The 22057-nt window shown below is 39.3% G+C and overlaps 1 protein-coding gene across 1 annotated transcript in view; it reads right to left on the bottom strand.

Annotated features, from left to right (window-relative positions):
• The window catches only part of GUCY2C (guanylate cyclase 2C), a 73878-nt gene extending 63357 nt beyond the window's left edge, over nucleotides 1-10521 (bottom strand). Inside the window, exons 1-3 of the mRNA XM_046676087.1 lie at nucleotides 10243-10521; nucleotides 4645-4757; nucleotides 3212-3276 (exon numbers count right to left, since the gene is read on the bottom strand). Of these exons, the coding sequence (XP_046532043.1) occupies nucleotides 3212-3276; nucleotides 4645-4757; nucleotides 10243-10450 (386 nt within the window). The 5' untranslated portion in view covers nucleotides 10451-10521. The remainder of the gene's footprint in view (nucleotides 1-3211; nucleotides 3277-4644; nucleotides 4758-10242) is intronic.
• Nucleotides 10522-22057: the final 11536 nt, after the last annotated feature.

Raw genomic sequence — 22057 nt, 5'->3', positions numbered from 1 at the left:
TCAAGCAGGTTTCTGACCTTATAGGTAGCCCTTAAAACATTTATCAAGCATAAGCTGTGTTTCAAGCACATTCTGGGTGTTTTCATGCATACGTGGTTTGGTTACTTTGATTTTATTCTAAAATGAGTTGTCATTTGGGTTGTTATCACATCTAAGCTGGGACACATGGACTTTGGGGAGTAGGGCTAAGAAAATAGAGGATGGACCACTGTAACTACCACAATTGTGGTAAAGCCCAAAAGATCCCCTCTACACCTTCCCCACCATGCATTGCCTTGTTTCCGGCTCTTCTATAAACTCTCTTTGAGACAGACATCAGCTGATGATTTTAGAATTTTCCTTCCCCTGCTCAGTACATGAAGCTTCTTGTGGTTCCTTAAACCTATCAAGCGTTATTCTCCATCAGGGCCTTGATGAATGTAAATAATTTTTTATCAGCTTCTTCCTCACAAGTACTACCTCCTTATTTATTTTGACAAATCTACCACCACAGACCTATCACTATTACGTATGTTTCGTATATTTTAGGAGATCTGTAGTTGCATGCAACTCCATTATATTGTTATATAAATAACAAATTAAAGTACTTTGCACAGTGCCCTTATCAGCTTAGGAAAGAAAGCTTCCAATATATTCTAGAATAAAAATATTTCTTTGGCTTTGGGAAAATTGTCCTCCTCCCTCTCATTCATTTCACTCAGTGTAATTCTCATCACCACAAAACACTTTGTTCTGCCAGATCACACCTTCCTCCATCAAAATCCCTCCCACGTGCCTTTCTTTCACTGTTCAGTCTTCCCCTGAATCAAAGATCACCCTTTGTCTGCACAGAGAAAACTATGCTGAAGGATCCCTTGCAATGGATTTGGAGAGTAAACATTAGACTTCCGAAATTTCTGTTGGAAAGTCTACATCCAGCACCTCCCACCCAGACGTACAACAGACTCAGAGATGTTCAGGCTACTGTGTATCATAGACACACCATGGAAGCACTTTGTGAGCTCATCTTCCATACCAAAATGCAGACAAATATGGAATCTTACTTTCCCTCAGGAAAACTTTCCTTGATACCCAAGGCCAGGTTATTATTTGGGTGAGTCTCTGTTTAGTATCTGTCACCTGTAGAATGCAAGCTCCGTGAAGGCAGGGATAAAGCCTGGCTTGCTCTCCTCAGTATCTCCAGTTTGTCTGGTTCATATGTAGGCGCTCAGTATGTATTTGATGAAGGAAGAAAAGCAACACCCTCTTCCAGCTTCAGCGCTCCATTGAAAAGTTTCACAGATGTCCTGCTTGTCTCAAGCTGCCCATGTTCACAGTCAAATTTATCTTTTATTTTTATTTCTCAAAACTTCTCTCTATTCCGTTTCCCATTTCTTTTAGTGATTTGAGATCTCAAAGCCTTCTTGACTACTTTCTAATCCTCATCCCAATATCCAATCAGTTATCAAATGCTATGGATTCTACCTTTAAACATCTTCAAAAGCTGTCCTCCTTTGCCAGGTCAACTGCTTTCATGCTACTTCAGGCCTCCTCTCTGCTCTGCTGAATTTCCTGTCATCAGTCTCCCCTTGTGTGCTCCAGTCCTTCCTACACTCTCTTGTCCATTATTCTTCTGAAAGTTGAGCTGCATTGTATGGCACTTCCCTGCTCAATTAGAGTGGTTTCTGATGCAAATCTAATTAAACACATTTCCCTTACCTTGAACTCATGACCTCCCAAATATGACCCTACTTAATTTTTCCAGTTTTATTTCTATTATTCCCCTATACCTCTCTAGTACTCCAGACTCACAAATTTTCTACACTTCCCTGCTTCTTTGCTTTTGCACATAATTCTTCCTGTGCCTGGCTAGGAGGCTTATTGCCTCATCTCTGCCCATTAAGATTTTACCCATTCTTCAACACTCAATGCATATATCATCTTCACAAAGTCTTCTTGAAACTTAACTCTCCCAACCAGAGGTGATTGTTTACTCTACACATCCCACAGCATCTTGTCTGTACTTCTCTGATGGAACCCGTCCCACTCTGCCTTGTCTTGGTCACCAGTGTCCTTGCTACCTTCTCTATTTTGTAGGACAGGGACTGTGTTTTACTTAATTCTCTCTACTTTGACAAAACCAAAATGCTTCTTTGCACATGGAAGGTCCTCACAAATGGCGATCAATTTTCCTAATCCTCCTTTCCCCTGGGCACCCTCGACAGCAATATCAACAAGTGGTCAGATAAAATGACAATTGGGAATGAGTGCAAGGAAGAGTAAGATTCCATATTTGTCTGCATTTTGGTATGGAAGATGAGCTCACAAAGTGCTTCCATGGTGTGTCTATAATACGCAGTAGCCTGAACATCTGAGTCTGTTGTACGTCTGAGTGGGAGGTGCTGGACGTAGACTTTACAACAGAAATTTCGGAGTCTAATCTTTACTCTCCAAAGTCTATTGCAAGGGATCCTTCAGCATAGTTTTCTCTGTGCAGATGAAGGGTGATCTTTAATTCAGGGGAAGATTGAACAGTGAAAGAAAGGTACGTGGGAGGGATTTTGATTGGGCAAGGTGTGATCTGAGAGAGCAAAGTGTTTTGTGGTGATGAGAATTACACTGAGTGAAATGAATGGAAGGGATGAGGACAATTTTCCCAAAGCCAGAGAGATATTTTCACTCTGGAATATATTGGAAGCTTTATTTACCAAGCTGATAAGGGTACTGTGCAAAGTACTTTAATATGTTATTTATATAATCCTCAATAATACTATGCAATAGGTGCCTTGTTCCTTTCCCTGTTCTTTGAGCTCCAGGGATAGAACCGAGTCCTGATAAGGCCCTAGGGGCTGCTCTTCCCTTTGTGTTTCCGTACACTGTGCCCAGACCTGTGTGAAGATCTCCTTTATTAAACCTTTCAAATTATCCAAGTTCACTGTCTTCGCTGTTTCCTATCAGGACTCTGACTGTTTACCTGTACCATGTTGCCTCCCAAGCTCTGATGTTAGTAACTGAACCTGAACAGCTACAGTCATTCACCCCACACTGAGCAAAGGTAGAGTTATCTGGATGAGGGAATGACAGTTAGAGAGAGGCAGCAAAATACTAGGCCTCACTCCCCTGACTGTGTTGCCCCGACCAGATGCTGTTTGATAAATCATTTAAACAGTGACATCATGTCCTGACTTCAAATCACAGTGGCATTAAGATAACAAGAAACCAAACTACTTACTACATCTGGAAGGTGGAATATGTACATGAGGGCCCCATGAGGGCACAGCCCATTCGTTTTTCCCTCTGTAGGAGAAAAAAAAAACCAAAACTAGTCTTATTTAATCCCTAAAAGTAAAAACATGAATCAATGAACAGGAAAGAAGTGGCAAAGGAAGGCTCCCAGAAGGTTAGAAAATGGGCCTCTTGAGACATTAGCATGTAGAGCAGAAAGGAGCAGCATATGGTGCCTTGGGCTGGACAAGGGCCAGCTAAGGGGTAAAAAGGACTGAGCAAGAGGAAACGCTGCAGGAGGCGGGGAAATGTACTCCACTGAAGGCGAGCTGACTGACCCTGGACCTCCTCTTTCCCAAGAGGAAGATGTTGAGTTGGGGAGGAAGGACTGGCTGACTGTAACATTAGCAATATCTGTAGGCCAGATTGTGGGGAGACTAGATTTGGAGGTGTTTGGAGGGAGAGGGCAAGTTTCAGAGGGAACAAAATGCAGTGTGAGCTGTTTTGTGATTATAGGTCTTGTTTTCTACTATTTCTCAAGAGGAATGTGCTTAGGAACATCCCATCCCTGGTTTTAGAGAACCAGGTTATATCTCCGTCTCTAGAGGTAGAAGGAAGAAGCACACACTCCTAGAAGGGTAAAGTGGAGTTTGTTAAACTCCTCTTGCTCACTCCTCACCCTTGCAAGATTGAGAATGACCGCTGTAATTAGCCGCTCTTCCTGACATGAGTGTGGCCTTTGTGGTTGGCGTGATGTTACTGATTAAAGCTTTGGAGACATGACTCTATGGCTCTACCAGTGCTCTGCTTCCCAGAGAGCCTTTTCTTAGGTTTCTGTAGTCTCGCACACCTACTTGCCTCTAGAGAGCTTGAAATGCTCTTTAGCTCCATAAAGCTCTGGCTGGGTTTGGGAGTAGAGAGGAGAGACTAGGCAAGAATCTGTCTCTTCCCATTTCTACCCTTTGACATTATAGTTACGACTTTAAAGTTAGGTTTCAGATTCAGCCTTTAAGCAATTAACCTGTGACCACATAGATGGTAATGACTTGAAACAGAGATCTCTGGTTTGGGGCTTTGGAATATATTTTTTAACCAGACACCTCATGTATTTCTTGAGGGACATAAAGGCAAACCAATTAATACCAACATTTAAATTTTAGAAAAGTTTTTAAAATGATTTAAAACAAAATAATCCCCCTTCATGCAACTGAAAATGTACAGGAAGGACACAGCTAAAGTTTTCTCTGCTTTCCTGGATTCCTGGAGGGCCTTGTCGTTTGGGATACACATGAGTATCAAGGCAGGGTACCCTGTCTCCAAAGCATTCAGCTGCGTGGCTGAGATGACGTGAGAGATGCTCATGGACAGTGTCTAAGTTTCACCCTGGGTTCTTCCTGTGCCAAGAGGGTGTGAGCTGTACCTATAAAGGCAGATGCTTACTGAAATTATCCTGAGCAGGTCAAGGCCTTCACAGGTGCTGCTCCGACAGTCGCTTGACTTATAAATCAAACCATTCGAATAGATAAAGGTAGCATTCACAGTCACATTTATGCCTGTTATCCAGAAACGAGGGAAAAGAGAAAAGTAATGTTATTTTTTAGTAGTTTATAGAAGTCCTGGGATTTATCTTTTGCCAAGTGATCCTACAAAAAAAAATATATCTATTATATTACCAAGTTTAGGAATATTTGAGTTCTGGGTTTTTATATTAGTCCTGTCACTTCTTTCCCTTCTCTATCTCTGTCAACAGCTTTATTGAAGTATAATTTACCCACCATAAAAATCCCCCATTTTAAGTGTACAATTCAATGATTTTTGGTAAATATATGTATTTGTGCAACCATCCCACAATCCAGTTGTAGGGCATTTTATGTTCACGACTCTCTTCATCCTCTTTTCTCAATTCTAGACTCAGCGAGTTTCCTATATGAGTCTTGGGAATGTTAGGAAAGCAAAGACATAGGCATTAAGATATTTGTTCTTTCATGTCCCCAAGGTGCTGGTTCTGTTTGTTGCCAGCGTGCACGCTGACACCTTTGTGGTCTGCCCCCAAAGCCAAAGTGAACCGTGCCCATTCTGGCTCAGGGTCTTTGGATAATGGAGAACACTCACCTTCAGACAAAGGCAAGAGCGTTGATGGTTATATCCCTGGGTACTGCTAGGCACCACATTTTGGAAGGGAAATGAAGAGACAGTAAAACCATTTGACTAAGCTCTGTCTTTTACATTTTAATCTCCTTCCAATAAAAAATATTCAGGACAAAAGTCTTATTCCTAAGCAGAGACATACATAATTTTGCCAAACCCTTAGAAAGGAAGTCTGGAAACCTCAGTTGCTAGTCTGGCAGCCTGAGAGACTTTCTGTGTGTTCTTGCACAAGCCATTTTAATTTCTCTAACTTGGTTCACTCACCTCTAAAATGAGATTAAAACCAGGTTTGTCAAATGTAATACTTTTAAATATCTTTAAAAGGGTAAAGCATGTGAACAACAGAAGTTATGGTTCTTCTGAACATCCCAATAAGAACATTTGCAAAGATAGAAAACAGAAGAGTCTTTGCATTTCTACAGCCACCTCAGAGATGTGTCTACCAACTAGAGAGCATTTTATCTCCTGCTTTTTTTTTTGGTTAGTTCAAGAACACTTATTCTGATACTTTGTCCAGCAAGAGGTGTAAATAAGAGATGGCAGTACTTTGTTTAGTAGGACTAGCCAAATAGGAGAGGTCAATGTAATAAGGCTAGTCAGAGAAAATTAATGGAAGAGGTGGGGTCAGTGATGGGTTTAGTAGCAATTAATACTTGAGTGTAGCCATGCACCAGCCGTAGTACCAAGCACATTATATCCCTTATCTTATTGAATTCCAATACCAATAGGGAGATTATAGGGTATAGGAGCCAGGAGAATAGCATGAGTGAGGCTGTTGTGGACCTGGAGGAATGAGAGAGTGCAAGTGACGAGCAGCAGAAAATAGGGCTGGAGACTATCTTGGAGGGCAGCAAGAGGAAGTGAAGTGGAGGCCAGGGCACAGTCCCAGGGTGAGAACAGGGTTTCAGGAAGAAGACCACACTTGTAGCCAACAATGTACAAACTAGCTCCTTTCCCTCGACCTCCTGTCCCTATGAGGGCTGTGTTTCCCCTACCACCATGAGGGACACTGAAGATGATCCACATAAAAATCCTAGGGTCCATGCAGCCCATGAAGGGCACAGGAAAACCCAAGTGTAAATCCTGCACAGGGCTGGGAGAAGGGGAACCAGCTTCTATTGAGTGTGATCTTAGACAAGTGGCTTCACCTCTGGGGTCTCAGTTCCTTGGCCATTTATTGATAGGATCAAACTGGGTGATCTCTGTTATTATATGCCTAGCACTGGGCTATGGATTTTTGCATTCATTATTTCACTTCATCTTCCCTTGAACCCATGAAGTTAATTAATATTTTACCTTCCTAATTTAAAAAGGAGAAAATGGAGGTCTAGAGAGGTAGATTAACTTGCTTAGGGTTCCACGGTTGGCAAGAAGTGGAGCTGGGTTTTGAACCTAGGGTAGTCTGATTCTAGAATCTGATATGCTATAGAACAGCAATTCTTGAAGTGTGGGCTATAGACTCCTGAGGTACCTTGAGACCTCAGGAGGTCCAGGAGGTCAAAACTATTCTCAATATTATATTAAGAAATTCTTTGCTTTTTCCACTATCTTTCTCTCACAAGCATATAGTGGAGTTTTTCAGAGGCTACGTAATATATATTACTGCAATAGATTAAATGCAGAAGCAGATATGAAAATCTAGCCATTTTCTATAATGTCTGACATTAAAGATTTGCAAAAATGTAAATCAATACCACTTTTCTCATCTACTGTTATTTTTGGTTTGATAAATATAGATTTTCTTTAATAAAAGCCTTTATTTGTCAACAGATAAAGTGTTTATAATTATTATTTTAAATGAATCAATAAGCAAATATTTAAAACATTTCTCAGTGTTAATTTCCAAAACAGTAAATGTTGATAAATGTAACTTCATAAACAAAACTCTTCAGGGCCCACAATTGTTTTTAAGAGTGCAAAGAGGTCTTGAGATCAAAAGTTGGAGAGCCACGTCTGCAGAACATACTGTTACAGGCTGCTGCTTCTCAACATTTTATGCTTATGTGAACAGTTTTTGATTTTGTTTTTTAATTTGGTGGGGGGATATCCTTTCCCTTTTGTCTCTCCAAATCCCAAGTGATTTCTCAAGAAAATACTGAAAACTTTTCAGACAATGGAATGACTTCCAATCAAAGCTTAACTTTTAAAATAAGCAGCTCCCCCAAGTCGTGTTTCTCATGCCTGTCCTGCCTGTGCTCCCCGCCCCACCCTGATACCTCAGTCCTGGGAGGATGAGCGGAATGCTACAGAATATAGAATGATCTCAGAGCTCTCTCTCTCTTATGTAAGGCTTTGAGGATGGAATTGGGCCAAAGTGAATCTGGATATAGGTGCTGGAGTCTAGGAAAGGAACCCACTCAGTACACGAGAGCGTGGGGATGGTATGGACCGGGTGCACTTAGCCATGGGACATACATCTTTGAGGAGCTGATGTTGTAAGACTGAATGAATCTCTTTTCCTCATGTTTTCCACCAAATCTTATCTATTCTTCAAAACCCAAAAATGTTTCCTAGGTAGTAGGAAAAAATATTGATCTCCTCCATCTGCACATCACCCACAACATTTGACCTCTTAATTTTCTTCAATTTAGCACTTAGGTATATTGTCTTAGATTTTTTCCCAAATAATAATGCTCAAGATGTTCAGAGTATGAACTTATATTTCCCTCACAACCTGCACTTCTTGAGTTTATTGTACATGAGCATCCATCCAACAAAATGCATCCCCAAATGCAAAAATCTGGGCGTCATTGTTTATTCTTTCTTCCCTCAAAATTCCCTGCTCATTTAATCCATTCAACAACTTCACCATTAATGACTCTATTTTACAAATGAGATGAGTGAAACTTAGAATAAATAACTCACTCAATGTCACTCAATTTAGTAAACAATGGAGCAGAAATTCAAATTCAGGTTATATGAATTCAGAGATCAAAATCTTACCAATACACTACACTGTTTATTTTATACACCTGATAACTTGTTCTTCTAACAGCAGCGACAGCACAGCAACAACCACAACATTAACATCCTTAACAAGGAAAACAGTGACAGCAATAAAAACAACTGCCATTTATTGAGTTCTTACTATGTTTCAGTCAGTATATTAGGTACTTTCTATGTATTTCCTCATTTAATTCACATCATATCCACATGAAGTAATTATTATCTACTGTGATGTTATAGGTGAGGGAACTGAAGCTCAGAAAAGTAACTTGCTGGAGGTCACTGCTCATTATAATGGTTGGATAAAAGGCTGGAATATGAACCAAGATCTGTCTGATTCCAAATCTCTGCTTCTACCACAATGTTCCATTGCCTTATTTTAATGAAAAAGCGTATTCATGGTGGGCAAAGATCTTAGAATGGCAATATGATACACTCTTTGGAATCAGATAGATAGGAGTTTGAATCTCATTTCAAACAGACAATCTTTATGACTTCAGGAAAGTTATTAAACCTCCACTGTGAAACAGTGTCAACAATGCCAATCTTACAGAGCTGTAGTGATTAAAGAGATTATATATCTTACTTAGCACATAACAGGTACTCAATAAACAAGGAAACCAAGGCTCAGAGACACTGTGGGAAATAGCTCACTCAGGGTCACAAAGAGAGAAAGTTCTAGGGCAGGGACTCCAATCCAGGTCCCCAGACTTTAAATCAAATATTCTTTCCACTATAGCACACTGCCTCGGTAAATAAGGGGGTTTTATTAAATGACCTCCTGGTTCCACTGCAGCTCTAGATCAGATCCACCTATTTACATCTGAGTCCAGTCTCAGATTAAAGAAATGTGTATCGCACAGAAGAAAGTAACTACACATATGTGATGTATCATACCTGATGCTATTATTACCACAGAATTTTAAACAGAGAAAATTAAGATATATGCTCCTTAGAACCATAAGGAACCATCAAGAGGTGTAAAATAGTCATTGCCTCAGTAATTCTACTTCTGGCAATCTAGTCTCAAAGAATGAACAAACAAACTATATGCATAAAGCTGTTTTTTGTAGTATTTTTTAAAAGATCATGAGAAATTTAAAACAAGGGAGCATCCTACGATAGGGAATTATTAGATGATTTGGGAGGATACCTACTCCAAGGAGTATTATATATCTATTCACACTATGCTATGAAGATTATTTGGCTATAGGAAAGTCACTTGTAGAATAATGTGAAGTGAAATCCAAAGAATAGAAAATTGTTTCTATGCCACAGTGATCCCAACCATGTTCTTAAAAACAGGAAACTGAGAAGCATGTGAAAAGACACTGAAAACATGCAGGTGGCTGGAAATTCACAGCAGTGATTTTTTTTCCTTATTCTACATATTTTATCTAATGCTATAAAATTTTATTTTAATAAGTAAAAGATACAATGAACAACTGTAACACTGAATTTGACTGCAAATTTTTTATATTGACTGTGTCTCAATAATAATAGCCACCAGAGATGTGAGGAGTGAACAGATGGATTAAAAATCTCCAAGAAAGATTCAGGGTCTGGATGAATTTTACTCTCTTAATTCGAGCTTCTTGACTGATAAGCCTGTAAAATCTCAGGTCCAGACCAAATCTTGCCTCTGAGCAGCTGCAGAAGGAAACATGGTACCTCCCAGAAACTGAGCAAGAAATCCAGTTTTATCTGGGGCATTTCACTGCCATGAACACATGGGATTCCCTGGATCGGGGCAGTGAACTCACTGCTATAGGGCTCAAATCCTTCTCTCTTAGGATCTACTGCCTTGAAATAGAAAGAGGTTGTGGGACAGACCCATAGAGAAGGTTGGGTGATCAGGCAAAGACTACAAGGTCTTCGCTTAGCAACACTTTGACCCTAAAGGTGGTAACAGGGAGGAGGAGGATTCTGTTACTATATTCTTACCAGCTTCATGCAGGCGCCATCTCACTATATTTATCCCCTCATTCACTGCTTCTTTCAAGTTATCCAGGGACTCTTGGAAGGCCGAGTTGTTCATCATCAGGACACTGATCTCGTAGTAGCCATCGTTGCAGTTCTGACTCACCTGGGAGATGATGCCTCGATAGAAGAGCAGTGACCACAAAGCCAGGCCCAACAGTGGTGTCTTCATGACCTTGCTTACCTCAGAACCATACTCCTTGTGCTCGCTTGCTTTATGCTGGGCTTTTAGGGAGGCAGGAACTCCAGCTGGACAGCCTCTAGCTGAGTCGCTTGGTCCACTCTTCCCCACGCTCCTTTCTGGTCATGCCTCACTGGTCACGTGGACCATAGAATACAGCCTGCCTGCCAGCAATTAACAGCTACATTATGGTAGGAGATAAACCAAAGTTCACTTTATGTGTTTGCTCACGGAAAGGTAGGAGTTATAAACATGGAGATTACCTGGGCCTCACCCAATACAAATACATCAATTTGTGACATTACTGGAAAGAGGGAAAAGAGGAAGAGGGCAGCATAGCATATACATAAAAGGCTTTGTAAACTGGAAAATAAAGGTCAAAGGGCTTAAGAAAAGCACAGATACAATGGACTGTTAAGTGTTTATGTTATAGCTGCACATTGAAACCAAATCCTTATCTAGGAGGAGCTGTGTTTCAATCACCCAATCAGCAAGTATTTATTGAGACTTGACTATGTGTTGGGCATTGGCAAGGCACTGGACATAAAGCCAAGAATGATATAGATACAGTAATGTCCTCATGGAACATGCATTCTAGTGGGGAAGATAAACATGAAACAAAAAATTATGACAACTAAACTCAACAATGAAAAGAAACGCAGAGTGCCGTGGAAGCACATGGCAGATTAACCTATTCTAGAAAGTTAAGGAAGCATCACTGAGAAAGCGCCCTTTAAGATGAACCCAAAAGGATGAACAGGAGTTAGGTGAATGGAAAGAGGGAGGGCATGTGAGGCAGGGGGACAGCTTGTGCAGAGGCCCAGAGGTGGGAAGTGGCACGGATGTTTGAGGAACTGAAAGAGATGCAGCATGGTTGGAGTGGAGAGAGCTAGAAATCAAGTGGCAATAAAAGATGTCAGAGGAGTATGCAAGGGCAGACCATGGGGTTTCCTAAGCCATTAAGGACTTGGAACTTTACCCTAACAGTCAAGAAAGGAACAGGATCAGAGGAATTTTTTAAAGATCATTTAGGCTGCCATGGAAGGAATGACCTGAAGAGAGGCAGGAATGGGGACATGGAGCAAATTAGGAAGTTGTTCTGTGGTCCAAGTGAGAGGCAAAGGAGGCCTAGATGAAGGTAGTGGCAGTGGAGATGGGTTCAAGAGATATCTAAAAGGTGAAATGTACAAGACATTATATTTTACTTGATTTAGGGAATTAGAGAGGGGGGGAGTCATGGGTGACCCCTGATGTGCTCAGCTTGGAGGAAAGGAAAGCTGTTTATTAAGCTCTGGAATTCTGGTAGAGGAGTAGGTTTGAAGGAGAAGACCACAACTTCTGTTTTTGGACACACTGATTTTAAAGAGACTGTGCAGGTGTGAGAACAGTGCCCAAATAGTTTTTGGAAAAGAACCTGGATTTAGATGAGGGTTTGGAAATAGAGTCAGAGGCATAGTATGATTGATGAAATAATGTCATTTTTTACATCATTGACTTGATGGCCACTTATGGCAAAATTTATGTTTAAAGTTAAAGTGAGAGATATTAATAAGATGGAAGACTAGGAGGTCCCAGCCCTTACCCCTCCACAGAAACAACAAGTTAACAATCACCCACTGATAAAAATATCTCTGCTTCAGAGTATAATGAAGAATCTGCAACAACTCAGTGGAGCAAAAATCTAAGATGACCACATAGAAAACCATAGGAAGAATTTTTTGTGTGTCACTCCATCCCCCATTCTAGCACAGCTCCACACCAAGAGGGATCTGCTTAACAATGACCTCCGTTTGTGGGGGAAAGGAGAGCAGGAGGACACCAGGGGCTCTCACCACTGCTACAGACATCTGCAGCTTTTGCCACCAAGGATCTCTACAGTCTTTGCCAAAGTTGAGTCTAGCTGACAGAGCTGCCTGGAGTCCATGCTGCTTTGCTTCCTTGGAGAAGGAGCTGCTGCCCTACTTCCCTTGGGGCTTGAGTCACTGCATCTTCTGTCTCAGTGTCACTATGCCTACTCCCCAGATCCCAACACCAAGAGTAATCTACTTGGTCAAGGCTTCTCCTTTGGGGTAAAAAGAAAGCAGGAAGAGCCCAGCAGCCTTTGCCATTGAGGACTACAGCAGCTCTTGCTGCTGCCATAGACACCTGTAGTCTTGGTGCCAAGGATGCCTGTAGTCTTTGCCAATGCTGACTCAGCTGACAGAGCTGCCTGAAGTGCATACCACTGTGCTCCTCCACAGCCAAAGCCACTGCATCCCACCCAGCCAGCACCCTTGCTTCCACTTGAGGGGAAGGTTTTCCCACTAAAGTCAATCCATAAAGTCTGGAAGAGGTGACTGCTCCTTCAAATGTACAGACATCAATGCAAGGTATGAGGAACATGAAAAATCAAGGAAACATGACATCACTAAAAGAGCACACTAAATTTCCAGTGACTGATCCCAAAGAAAGAGAGATCTATAAACTCCCTTCAAAAATTCAAAATAATTGTTTTAAAGAAGCTCACAAGTTACAAGAGAACATAGACAACTCAATGACATTAGAAAAACAATACATGAACAAAAAGAGAAGTTCGACAAACAGATAGAGTTAAGAAAAAGAACCAAATAAAAATAGTGGACCTAGGAATACAATGAATAAAATGAAAAATGAAACAGAGAGCTTCAACAGCAGACTTGCTCAAACAGAGAATCTGTGAACTTGAAGATAGGTCATTTGAAATTATCCAAAGGAGAAAAAAGAAAATAGGATGAAAAAGAGTGAAGCAAGCCTACAGAATTTGTAGGGTACCATCAAGGAACTAATATATGCATTATGGGAATCCCAGAAGAGAAGAGAGAGAGAGAGGAGCAGAAAGCTTATTTAGAGAAATAATGGCTGAAAACTTTCCAAATCTTGGGAAGGAAATGGACATCTAGATTCATGAAGCTCAAAAGTTTCTAAACAGGATCTACCCAAAGAAGACTACACTGAGACAAATTATAATCAAATTGTCAAAAGTCAAGGAGAAAGAGAATTTTGAAAGCAGTAGGAGAAAAATGACTAGTCACATGTAAGGGACCCATATAAGACTGTCAGCAGATTTCTCACCACAAATCTTGCAGGCTAGGAGACAGTGAAATGATACAGTCAAAGCACTGGAAGAAAAAACTCTGCCAACCAAGAATACTATACTTGGAAAATTATCCTTTAAAAATAAAACAGAGAAAAAAGTCTTTCCCAGACAAACAAAAACTAAGATAACGCATCATTAGACCTCCCTTCCACAAATGCTTAAGGGAATTCTTCAAACTGAAATGAAAACATGCTAAACAGTAATACAAAAGTATATGAAAGCATGAATCTCACCGGTAAAGATAACTATATAGACAAATACAAAATAAAGTAACACTGCAATGGTGGTGCATAAGTTACATTTAACCCTAATTACAAGTTAAAAGATAAAAATGTGTTAATGGGTACACAATATAAAAAGAAGCACTCTATGAGAACAAAAAGTGTGAGATTAGGGGAGTAAAAGTATAAAATGTTTGTATACAGTTGAAGTTAAGTTGTTATCAACTTAAAATAAATGGGTATAACTAAAAGATATTTTATGCAAGCCTTGAGCTAACCACAAAGAAAAAACTATAACAGATACAAAAAATAAATAAATAAGCCAAAAAAATCACTATAAAAAAGTCATCAAGCAGCAAAGGAAGGCAGCAAAAGAAGAAGAGAGAGACAAAACAAGAGCAAAATACACAGAAACAATTACCAAAATGGTAATAGTAAATGTTTATATAATAGTTACTTTAAATGTAAATGGATTAAACTCACCAATCAAAGGAATAGAGTGGCTGAATGGATCAAAAAACCCCACAAGGTCTAGTGATATGTTGTCTACAAGAGATTAACTTTACATTTAAAGATACACATAAGCTGAAAGTGGAAGGATAAAAAAAGTTATTCCATGAAAATGGTAACCAAAAGAAAGCAAAGGTGGCTATGCTTGTATCAAACAAATAGACTTTAAGTCAAAAATGGTCACAAGAGACAAAGAAATACATTATATAATAATAAAAGTAGTCAACTCAACAGAAAAATATAAAAATTATAAACATATATGCACCCAACATGAGAGTACCTAAATATATAAAGCAAATACTGCATAAAAGTAGGGGACTTCAATACTCCACTTACAATAATAGACAGAACATCCAGACAGAAAATCAATAAAGAAACACTTGATTTGAACAACACTATAGACCAAATGGATCTAACAGACGTATATAGAAGTTTTCATCCAACAGCAGAAGAACACTTATTTTTCTCAAGTACAAAAAGTCCATTCTCCAGGACATATCACACATTATGTCACAAAACAAGCCTTAATTTTAAGGAGATCAAAATCATCCCAAATGTCTTTTCCAACCACAATGAAATAAAACTAGAAATCAGTAACAGCAAGAAAACTGAAAAATTCACAAACGTGGAAACTAAAAAACACACTCTTGAACAACCGGGGGATCAAAGTGGACATCAAAAGAGAATTTAAAAAGTATCTTGAGACAAACAAAAGATACCAAAACTTATGGGATGGAGCAAAAGCAGTACCAAGAGAGTTTATAGTGATAAACATCTACATTAAAAAAGAAAAAAGATCTCAAATAAACAATGTAACTTTGTACCTCAAGAAATAAGAAAGAGAAGAAAAACTAAACCAAAATTTAGCAAATGGCAGGAAATACTAAAGATTAAAGCAGAAATAAGTCAAATAGGGAATAGAAAATACCAACAAAACTAAGAATTGTTTTTTGAAAAGATAAACAAAATTGACAAACCCCTAGCTAGTCTAACTAGAAACGAGAAAAAAAAGAGAAGACACAAATAAATAAAATCAGAAATGAAAGAGTGGACATTACAATGGATGTCTCAAAAATAGAAAGAATCATAAGAGATATTATAAAAAAATTATACACTAAAAAACTGGATAACCTAGAAGAATTGGATAAATTTCTAGAAACAAACAATCTACCAAAACTGAATGAAGAAAAATGAGAAAGCCTGAACAGACCAATAACAAACAAAGAGATTGAATCAGTACTCAAAAACTTCAACAACGAAGCCTAGGACCAGATGTCTTCATGGGTGAATTCTATCAAACATTCAAAGAAGAATTAATACCAAATCTTTTTAAACTCTTTCAAAAAAAATAGGAAGAGGGAACACCTTCAAACTCATTTTATGAGGCCAGCCTTACCGGAATACCAAAGTCAGACAGAGAGATCAAAAAAAGAAAACTACAGGCCAATATCCCTGATAAACATAGATGGAAAAATCGTCTATAAAATACTAGCAAACTGAATTCAACAGCACAGTAAAAGGGTCATACACCATGATCAAATGGAATCTATCTCTCAGATGCACGGATAGATCAACATATTCAAATCAATGTGATATACCACATTAACAAAATGAAAGAAAAAAAAACCCACATGATCTCAATAGATGCAGAAAAAGCATTTAACAATGTTCAACACCTAAATTCTCAACGAAACAGGTATAGAAGGAACTTTACACCATAAAGGCCATCTATGAAATCCCACAGCTAACATCATAATCAATTGGGAAAAACTGAAAGCTTTCCCTCAAAGATCTGGTAGAAAGCAAAGATGCTTACTCCTGCCACTTCTTTTCAACATAGTACTGGAAATCCTAGCCAGAGCAATTATGAAAGAAAAAGAAAGAAAATGCATCTGTAAAAGGAAAATTTCCTTGTGTTTCTTCTTTACTCTCACACTACTACCATACTTCACTTCACTTCAGACACCATATGTGTGGGTTTTCCACACATCAAGCAATTCTCTGACACAAGGAGGGTGTCCTACAATCTATCTCAATTCTGGCACTATCTACCTGGAGATAGTGTCAGATGCTATAGGTTAAGGGCTCAGTCCCACAAGTCTGCCACCCCCAACTTCAGCTGCCAATGGTAAGTCCCAACTTGTCACCTGTACTCCTGCCCAACCGCCTATAAATTGGGGTTCTCATAACCCCTTCCTTGGGTTTGATAATTTGCTGGAATGATTCACAGAACTCAAGGAAAACTTATCTTTACCAATTTATTATATAATGAAGGATATAATAAAGAGTAAAGATGAACAGCCAGATGAAAAGATTCATAGGAAGAGGTCTGGAAGGGTCCAGAGGGCAGAAGCTCCTGTCCCCATGGAGTCAGGTACACCACCCTCTCAGCCTGTAGATGTGTTTACCAACACAGAAGCTCTCTTAACCCCATACTTTTGGGATTTTTATGGAGGCTTCAGCACATGGGCATTAACTCAATCTCCCGTCCCACTCCCCTTCCCAGAGAATGGGGGTTGGGACAGAAAGTCCCAAGCTTCTAAGGATGGTTTGGTCTTTCTGGTGACTGGTTCCTGTCCTGAAGCTATTCTGGAGCCACAAACAGTTGTCTCATTAGGACAAAAGGCAGTCCTATCACTCAGGAAATTCCAAGGGATTTAGCTCTGTGTCAGGAACTAGGGTCAAAGAGCAAATGTTAGAACAGAATATGCTCCTAGTGTTCTTATCACTCAGGAAATTATAAGAATTTTGAGAGCTTTGTGCTAGGAACCAGGGCACAAAGACCTGTATATATGTTTTTCTCTATTATTTCACAGCATCCAAATCAGAAAGGAAGAAGTAAAATGAGCTCTGTTTGTAGATGACATGATCATATTTCTAGAAATGCCAAAGACGCAACAAAAAAACTGTTAGAACTAAAAAAAGAGTTCAGTAAAGTTGCAGGATACAAAATAAACATACAAAATCAGTTGCATTTCTATACACAAACAATGAACTATCTGAAAAGAAAATTAAGAAATAATCCCATTCACAATAGCAACGAAAAGAATGAAATACTTAGGAATAAACATAACGAAAGAGGTGAAAAATTTGTACATTGAAATTATAAAACATTAATGAAGGGTCGGCCCGGTGGCACAGCGGTTAAGTGCACACGTTCCACTTTGGTGGCCCAGGGTTCGCTGGTTTGGATCCCGGGTGCAGACATGGCACCACTTGTCAAGCCATGCTGTGGTAGGCGTCCCACATATAAAGTAGAGGAAGATGGGCACAGATGTTAGCTCAGGGCCAGTCTTCCTCAGGAAAAAAGAGGAGGATTGGCAGATGTTAGCTCAGGGCTAATCTTCCTCGAAAAAATAAAAAAAGTAAAACTTTGATGAAGGAAATTAAAGAAGATACGGATAAATGGAAAGATAGGCCATGTTCATAGATTGAAAGAATTGATCTTGTCGTAATGTCCATACCACCCAAAGTGATCTACAGATTTAATGCAATCCCTATCAAGATCCCAAAGGCATTCTTTAAAGAAATAGAAAAACAATCCTAAAATTCATATGGAACCCAAAAAGACTATGAATAGCCAAAGCAATCTTGAGAAAGAACAAAGCTGGAGGCATCACACTTTCTGAATTCAAAATATATTACAAAGCTACAATTATCAAAACAATGTGGTATTGATATCTATAAAATATATTTATAGACAAATGGAACAGAATAGATAGCCCAGAAATAAATCCATGCATTTACAGTCAATTGATCTTTGACAAGGGTGCCAAGAACATACAGTGGGACAAGCATATCTCTTCAATAAATAGTGTTGGGAAATTAGATTTCCACATGCAGAAGAATGAAATTGGACCCTTATCTCACACTATATTTAAAAAACCCCAACAACTCAAAATTGATTAAAGACTTAAATGTAAGACCCCAAATTGTAAAACTACTAGAAGAAAACAAAGGGAAAAAACTCCTTGACATTGCTGTGGACAATGATTTTTTGGATGTGACACCAAAAGCACAAGCCACAAAAGCAAAAATAGACAAGTGAGATTGCATCATGCTAGAAAGCTTCTGCGTAGGTAAGGAAACAACAGAGTGAAAAGGCAACCTACAGAATGCGAGAAAATATTTGCAAACCATATTATCTGATAAAGCGTTACTATCCAAAATATAAGGAACTCTATAACTCAATAGCAAAAATAAGAATAATAATAATAACGATTAAAACATGGGCAAAGGACCTGAACATACAATTCTCAAAAGAAGACATAAAAATGGCCAAGAGGTATATGAAAAGGTGCTCAACATCACTAATATCAGGGAAATGAAAAGCAAAATTAATGTGTGATATTACTTCGCATCTGTTAGAATGGGTATAATTAAAAATTCAAAAGATAATTGTTGGCAAGGACGTGAAGAAAAGCAAACCCTTGCACACTGTTGGTAGGGATGGAAATTGGTACAGCCATTATAAAAAACAGTATAGAGGCTTCTCAAAAATTAAAAATAGAAATACTTTATGATCCAGCAATCCTACTTTTGGGTATACAGTCATGCATTGCTTAATGACAGTGATGTCTTCTGAAAAATGTGTTCGGTGATTTTGTCCTTGTATAAACATCATAGAGTATACTTACACAAACCCAAATGGTATAGCCTATGACATACCTAGGCTTATGGGACTGCTGTTGTACATGTGGCCTGTCACTGACCAAAACATTGTTATGCGGTGCATACTGTATACCCAAAGGAAATGAAATCAGTATCTGGAAGAGATATCTGCACTCCCATGTTCATTGCAGCATTAATGACAATAGCTAAGATACAGAAACAACCTAAATGTTCATCGATGAGTGAATTGATAAAGAAAATGTGGCGTATAGATATATATATCTATATATATATAGATATATATATAGTGGAATGTTATTCAGCCATGAGAAAGAAGGAAATCTTGCCATTTGCAACAACATGGATGAACTTAGAGGAGACATTATGCTGAAAGAAATAAGCCAGACACAGAAACACAAATATATGACCTCACTTATATGTGGACTCTAAAATAGTCAACCTCATAAAAGCAGAGAGTAGAATGGTTTGACAGCGGCTGAGGGGAGAGGGAAATGAGCTGTTGGTTAGGGAATACAAAGTTCCTGTTATGCAAGATGGATAAGTTCTGGAGATCTAACGTATACTAATATGACTATTGTTAACAATATTGTATTGTATACTTGAAATGTGCTAAGAGGGTAAATCATGGGTGTTCTCACCACAAAATAAAAAGAAGGAAAATGATAATTATGTGAGGTGATAGATATGTTAATTAGCTTGATTCACCATGTAGACGTATATCAAAACATCAGGTTTTAAACCTTAAATACATACAATATTTATTTGTCAATTATACCTCCATAAAGCTGGGGGTAAAATCTTAAAATTTTGAAAAAGAAGTGTTAATTAGCACTAAACATTTTCCTAGAAGTAATTTTATTTGCTGTTTAAAACTCACCAAATATAATATGTGAATTGCTGATAAATTCAATCAAAGTGGTGGTGACGCTCCAAAAAATTTATTAACTCTGAGCTGTAGCACTTTTCAGGTAACTTGAGTGGTCCTTTACTGACCTTCTATGTGACAACTGATGACACTTTAGTACTGGGAGTTGACTCCTCCCTTGCAGGGCCTACAAGGAGGATGAACGTTCTCAGGACACGACTTGTAGAGATCCTGTGAGTGCTTATGGGAAGTCTGCCTCCAGACCTCCTGGAACAGGACAGGAGTTACCTGGTATTAATACTCTGGTTCCCTTGGCTTAGCCTCCCTGATTCTACTAGTCATCACAGGTAAAAGAAGAAATGCGTTTTGGGTACTCAATGAACCAAACATCAACGGAAGGGATTAGTAGAACTGAATGGTACAGTACTGTGATTATCATCATTTTATAGTAGGCCAGGACCTGAAGAATAGGCTGGTTCTAGAAATCTTCTCAGTTACTGAAAACAACCAGAAGTTATGCTTCTCTTACCAGAGGCAGAGGGAAGAGAGAGAGTGATAACCAGAAGGGGAAGTAGGGTTATGGGAGGACTTTTAAGGGTAAAATTTAGTTATTTAAATGTTGATAAGAAGGAGCTAATGGAGAGGAAGAGGTGGCAAATGTGGGAGAGGAGACGCAATTAAGTGAGGATGGCTCCAAGAAAATGGGTGGCAACAGGATTCCAAGCACAGTGGAAGGGAACAACTCTTTCTTATAAAAGGAAGAAAGTGTTGTAGGATGGTTGTAGATACATGTATATTTCTAGACTTTTGGGCTAGAAGATGAGGTAGTTTGTGTATGATTGTTTAAATTTATTTTCTGAATAAGGAACTGAGTCATCTGCTGAGAATGAAAGAAGAGCTGGGGGTCAGAGGTTTGAGGAGAGGGGAGAGACGTGACAAGTTACTGTGATGAGTCAGAGAAGGGACTGGTAAGAGACACATCATAAGGTTGTTTGCAGGATGAGTGGTGAGATCAGTAGATTAGTGACTGAATTTACTGTGGCCCTGCTCATTCCAGTTTTATGATTTTCTCCAGCAATGTTCAGCTGCTCAAGAGCAAGTACAGGAAAGTGAATGATTGGGCTTATTCAGGTATGGAGTTTTTCCAGGAGGGTACAATGAAAGGACAAACGGGTAAAAAAACAAAAAAAGGGAAGAGTCAAAAGAGTGGAGAGATGGGCTACAGAATCTAAGTTGAATAAGAATGGAAGTAAATACAGGAGGGGAGTGGGAGAAAGGCATAAAGAACGCTTGAAGGAATGGAAGTCCAAGTCAGGTAGAGAAGGTCGACATACAGGTGAATAGGGGACAACTGAGACAGACAAGCATTGGAAGGGTAGTGTTTGAATTAGAGGGTGGATTTTCTGCATTTCTGATTTGAGCAGTTCAGGGTGGCTGAGAGAGGGGGAAGGAATATGTCTGTGAACCAAGGAGCTCAAGGAGCTCGTAGTCCAATCTGTTGGGCAGGTCACCTATTGGATATTAAAATCAACCGGATTGATAGCAGGCCCTTGCTGGAGAGGGAGATTCATTCACGTAACAATAAATGAGGGAGAATAACCAGGACTTGAGCAATTGACAGTGGTTGACGAAAAGAAATAGAGAGTGTCATGGCTAGATGGTATATATCTCAAAGGAACAGAAGCTTTTTGTTTGTTTTTTTTGAGTAAGATTAGCCCTGAGCTAACATCTGCTGCCAATCCTCCTCTTTTTGCTGAGGAAGACTGGCTCTGAGCTAACATCTGTGCCCATCTTCCTCTACTTTGTATGTGGGATGCCGCCTCGGCATGGCTTGCGAAGCAGTGCCATGTCCGCACCCGGAATCCGAACCGGCAAGCCCTGGGCCGCCAAAGCAGAACATGCGCATTTAACCGCTGTGCCACTGGGCCAGCCCCCAAAAGTTGTTTTAAAAAAAAAAAATTAAAATGATGAAGTAGATCATGCATATAAAGATGTATCTGCAATGAATGGATAGAAATTAAAAGAATAAGAAAATGAACACTCGAGTACCTACATTATAGCCTAAGATATAAAATATTACTAGGGCCTTTGCACCTCTGTGTACCCCATCCCTAAGACATCATCCTTCCTACTCCAAACATAGCCGGGAGGTGTAGGGAACAGTCTAAGAAGAGATAGAGGATATGGAGGCATTTGCAGATCATGGCATAGCAGTATGGAGATGAGAAAATGCTGAACAAGGGCCCATGTTCTAG

This window comes from Equus quagga, chromosome 1, assembly GCF_021613505.1.
Source record: "Equus quagga isolate Etosha38 chromosome 1, UCLA_HA_Equagga_1.0, whole genome shotgun sequence".
Classification (NCBI taxonomy): domain Eukaryota; kingdom Metazoa; phylum Chordata; class Mammalia; order Perissodactyla; family Equidae; genus Equus; species Equus quagga.
This window is presented reverse-complemented; position numbering and strand designations above follow the sequence as displayed.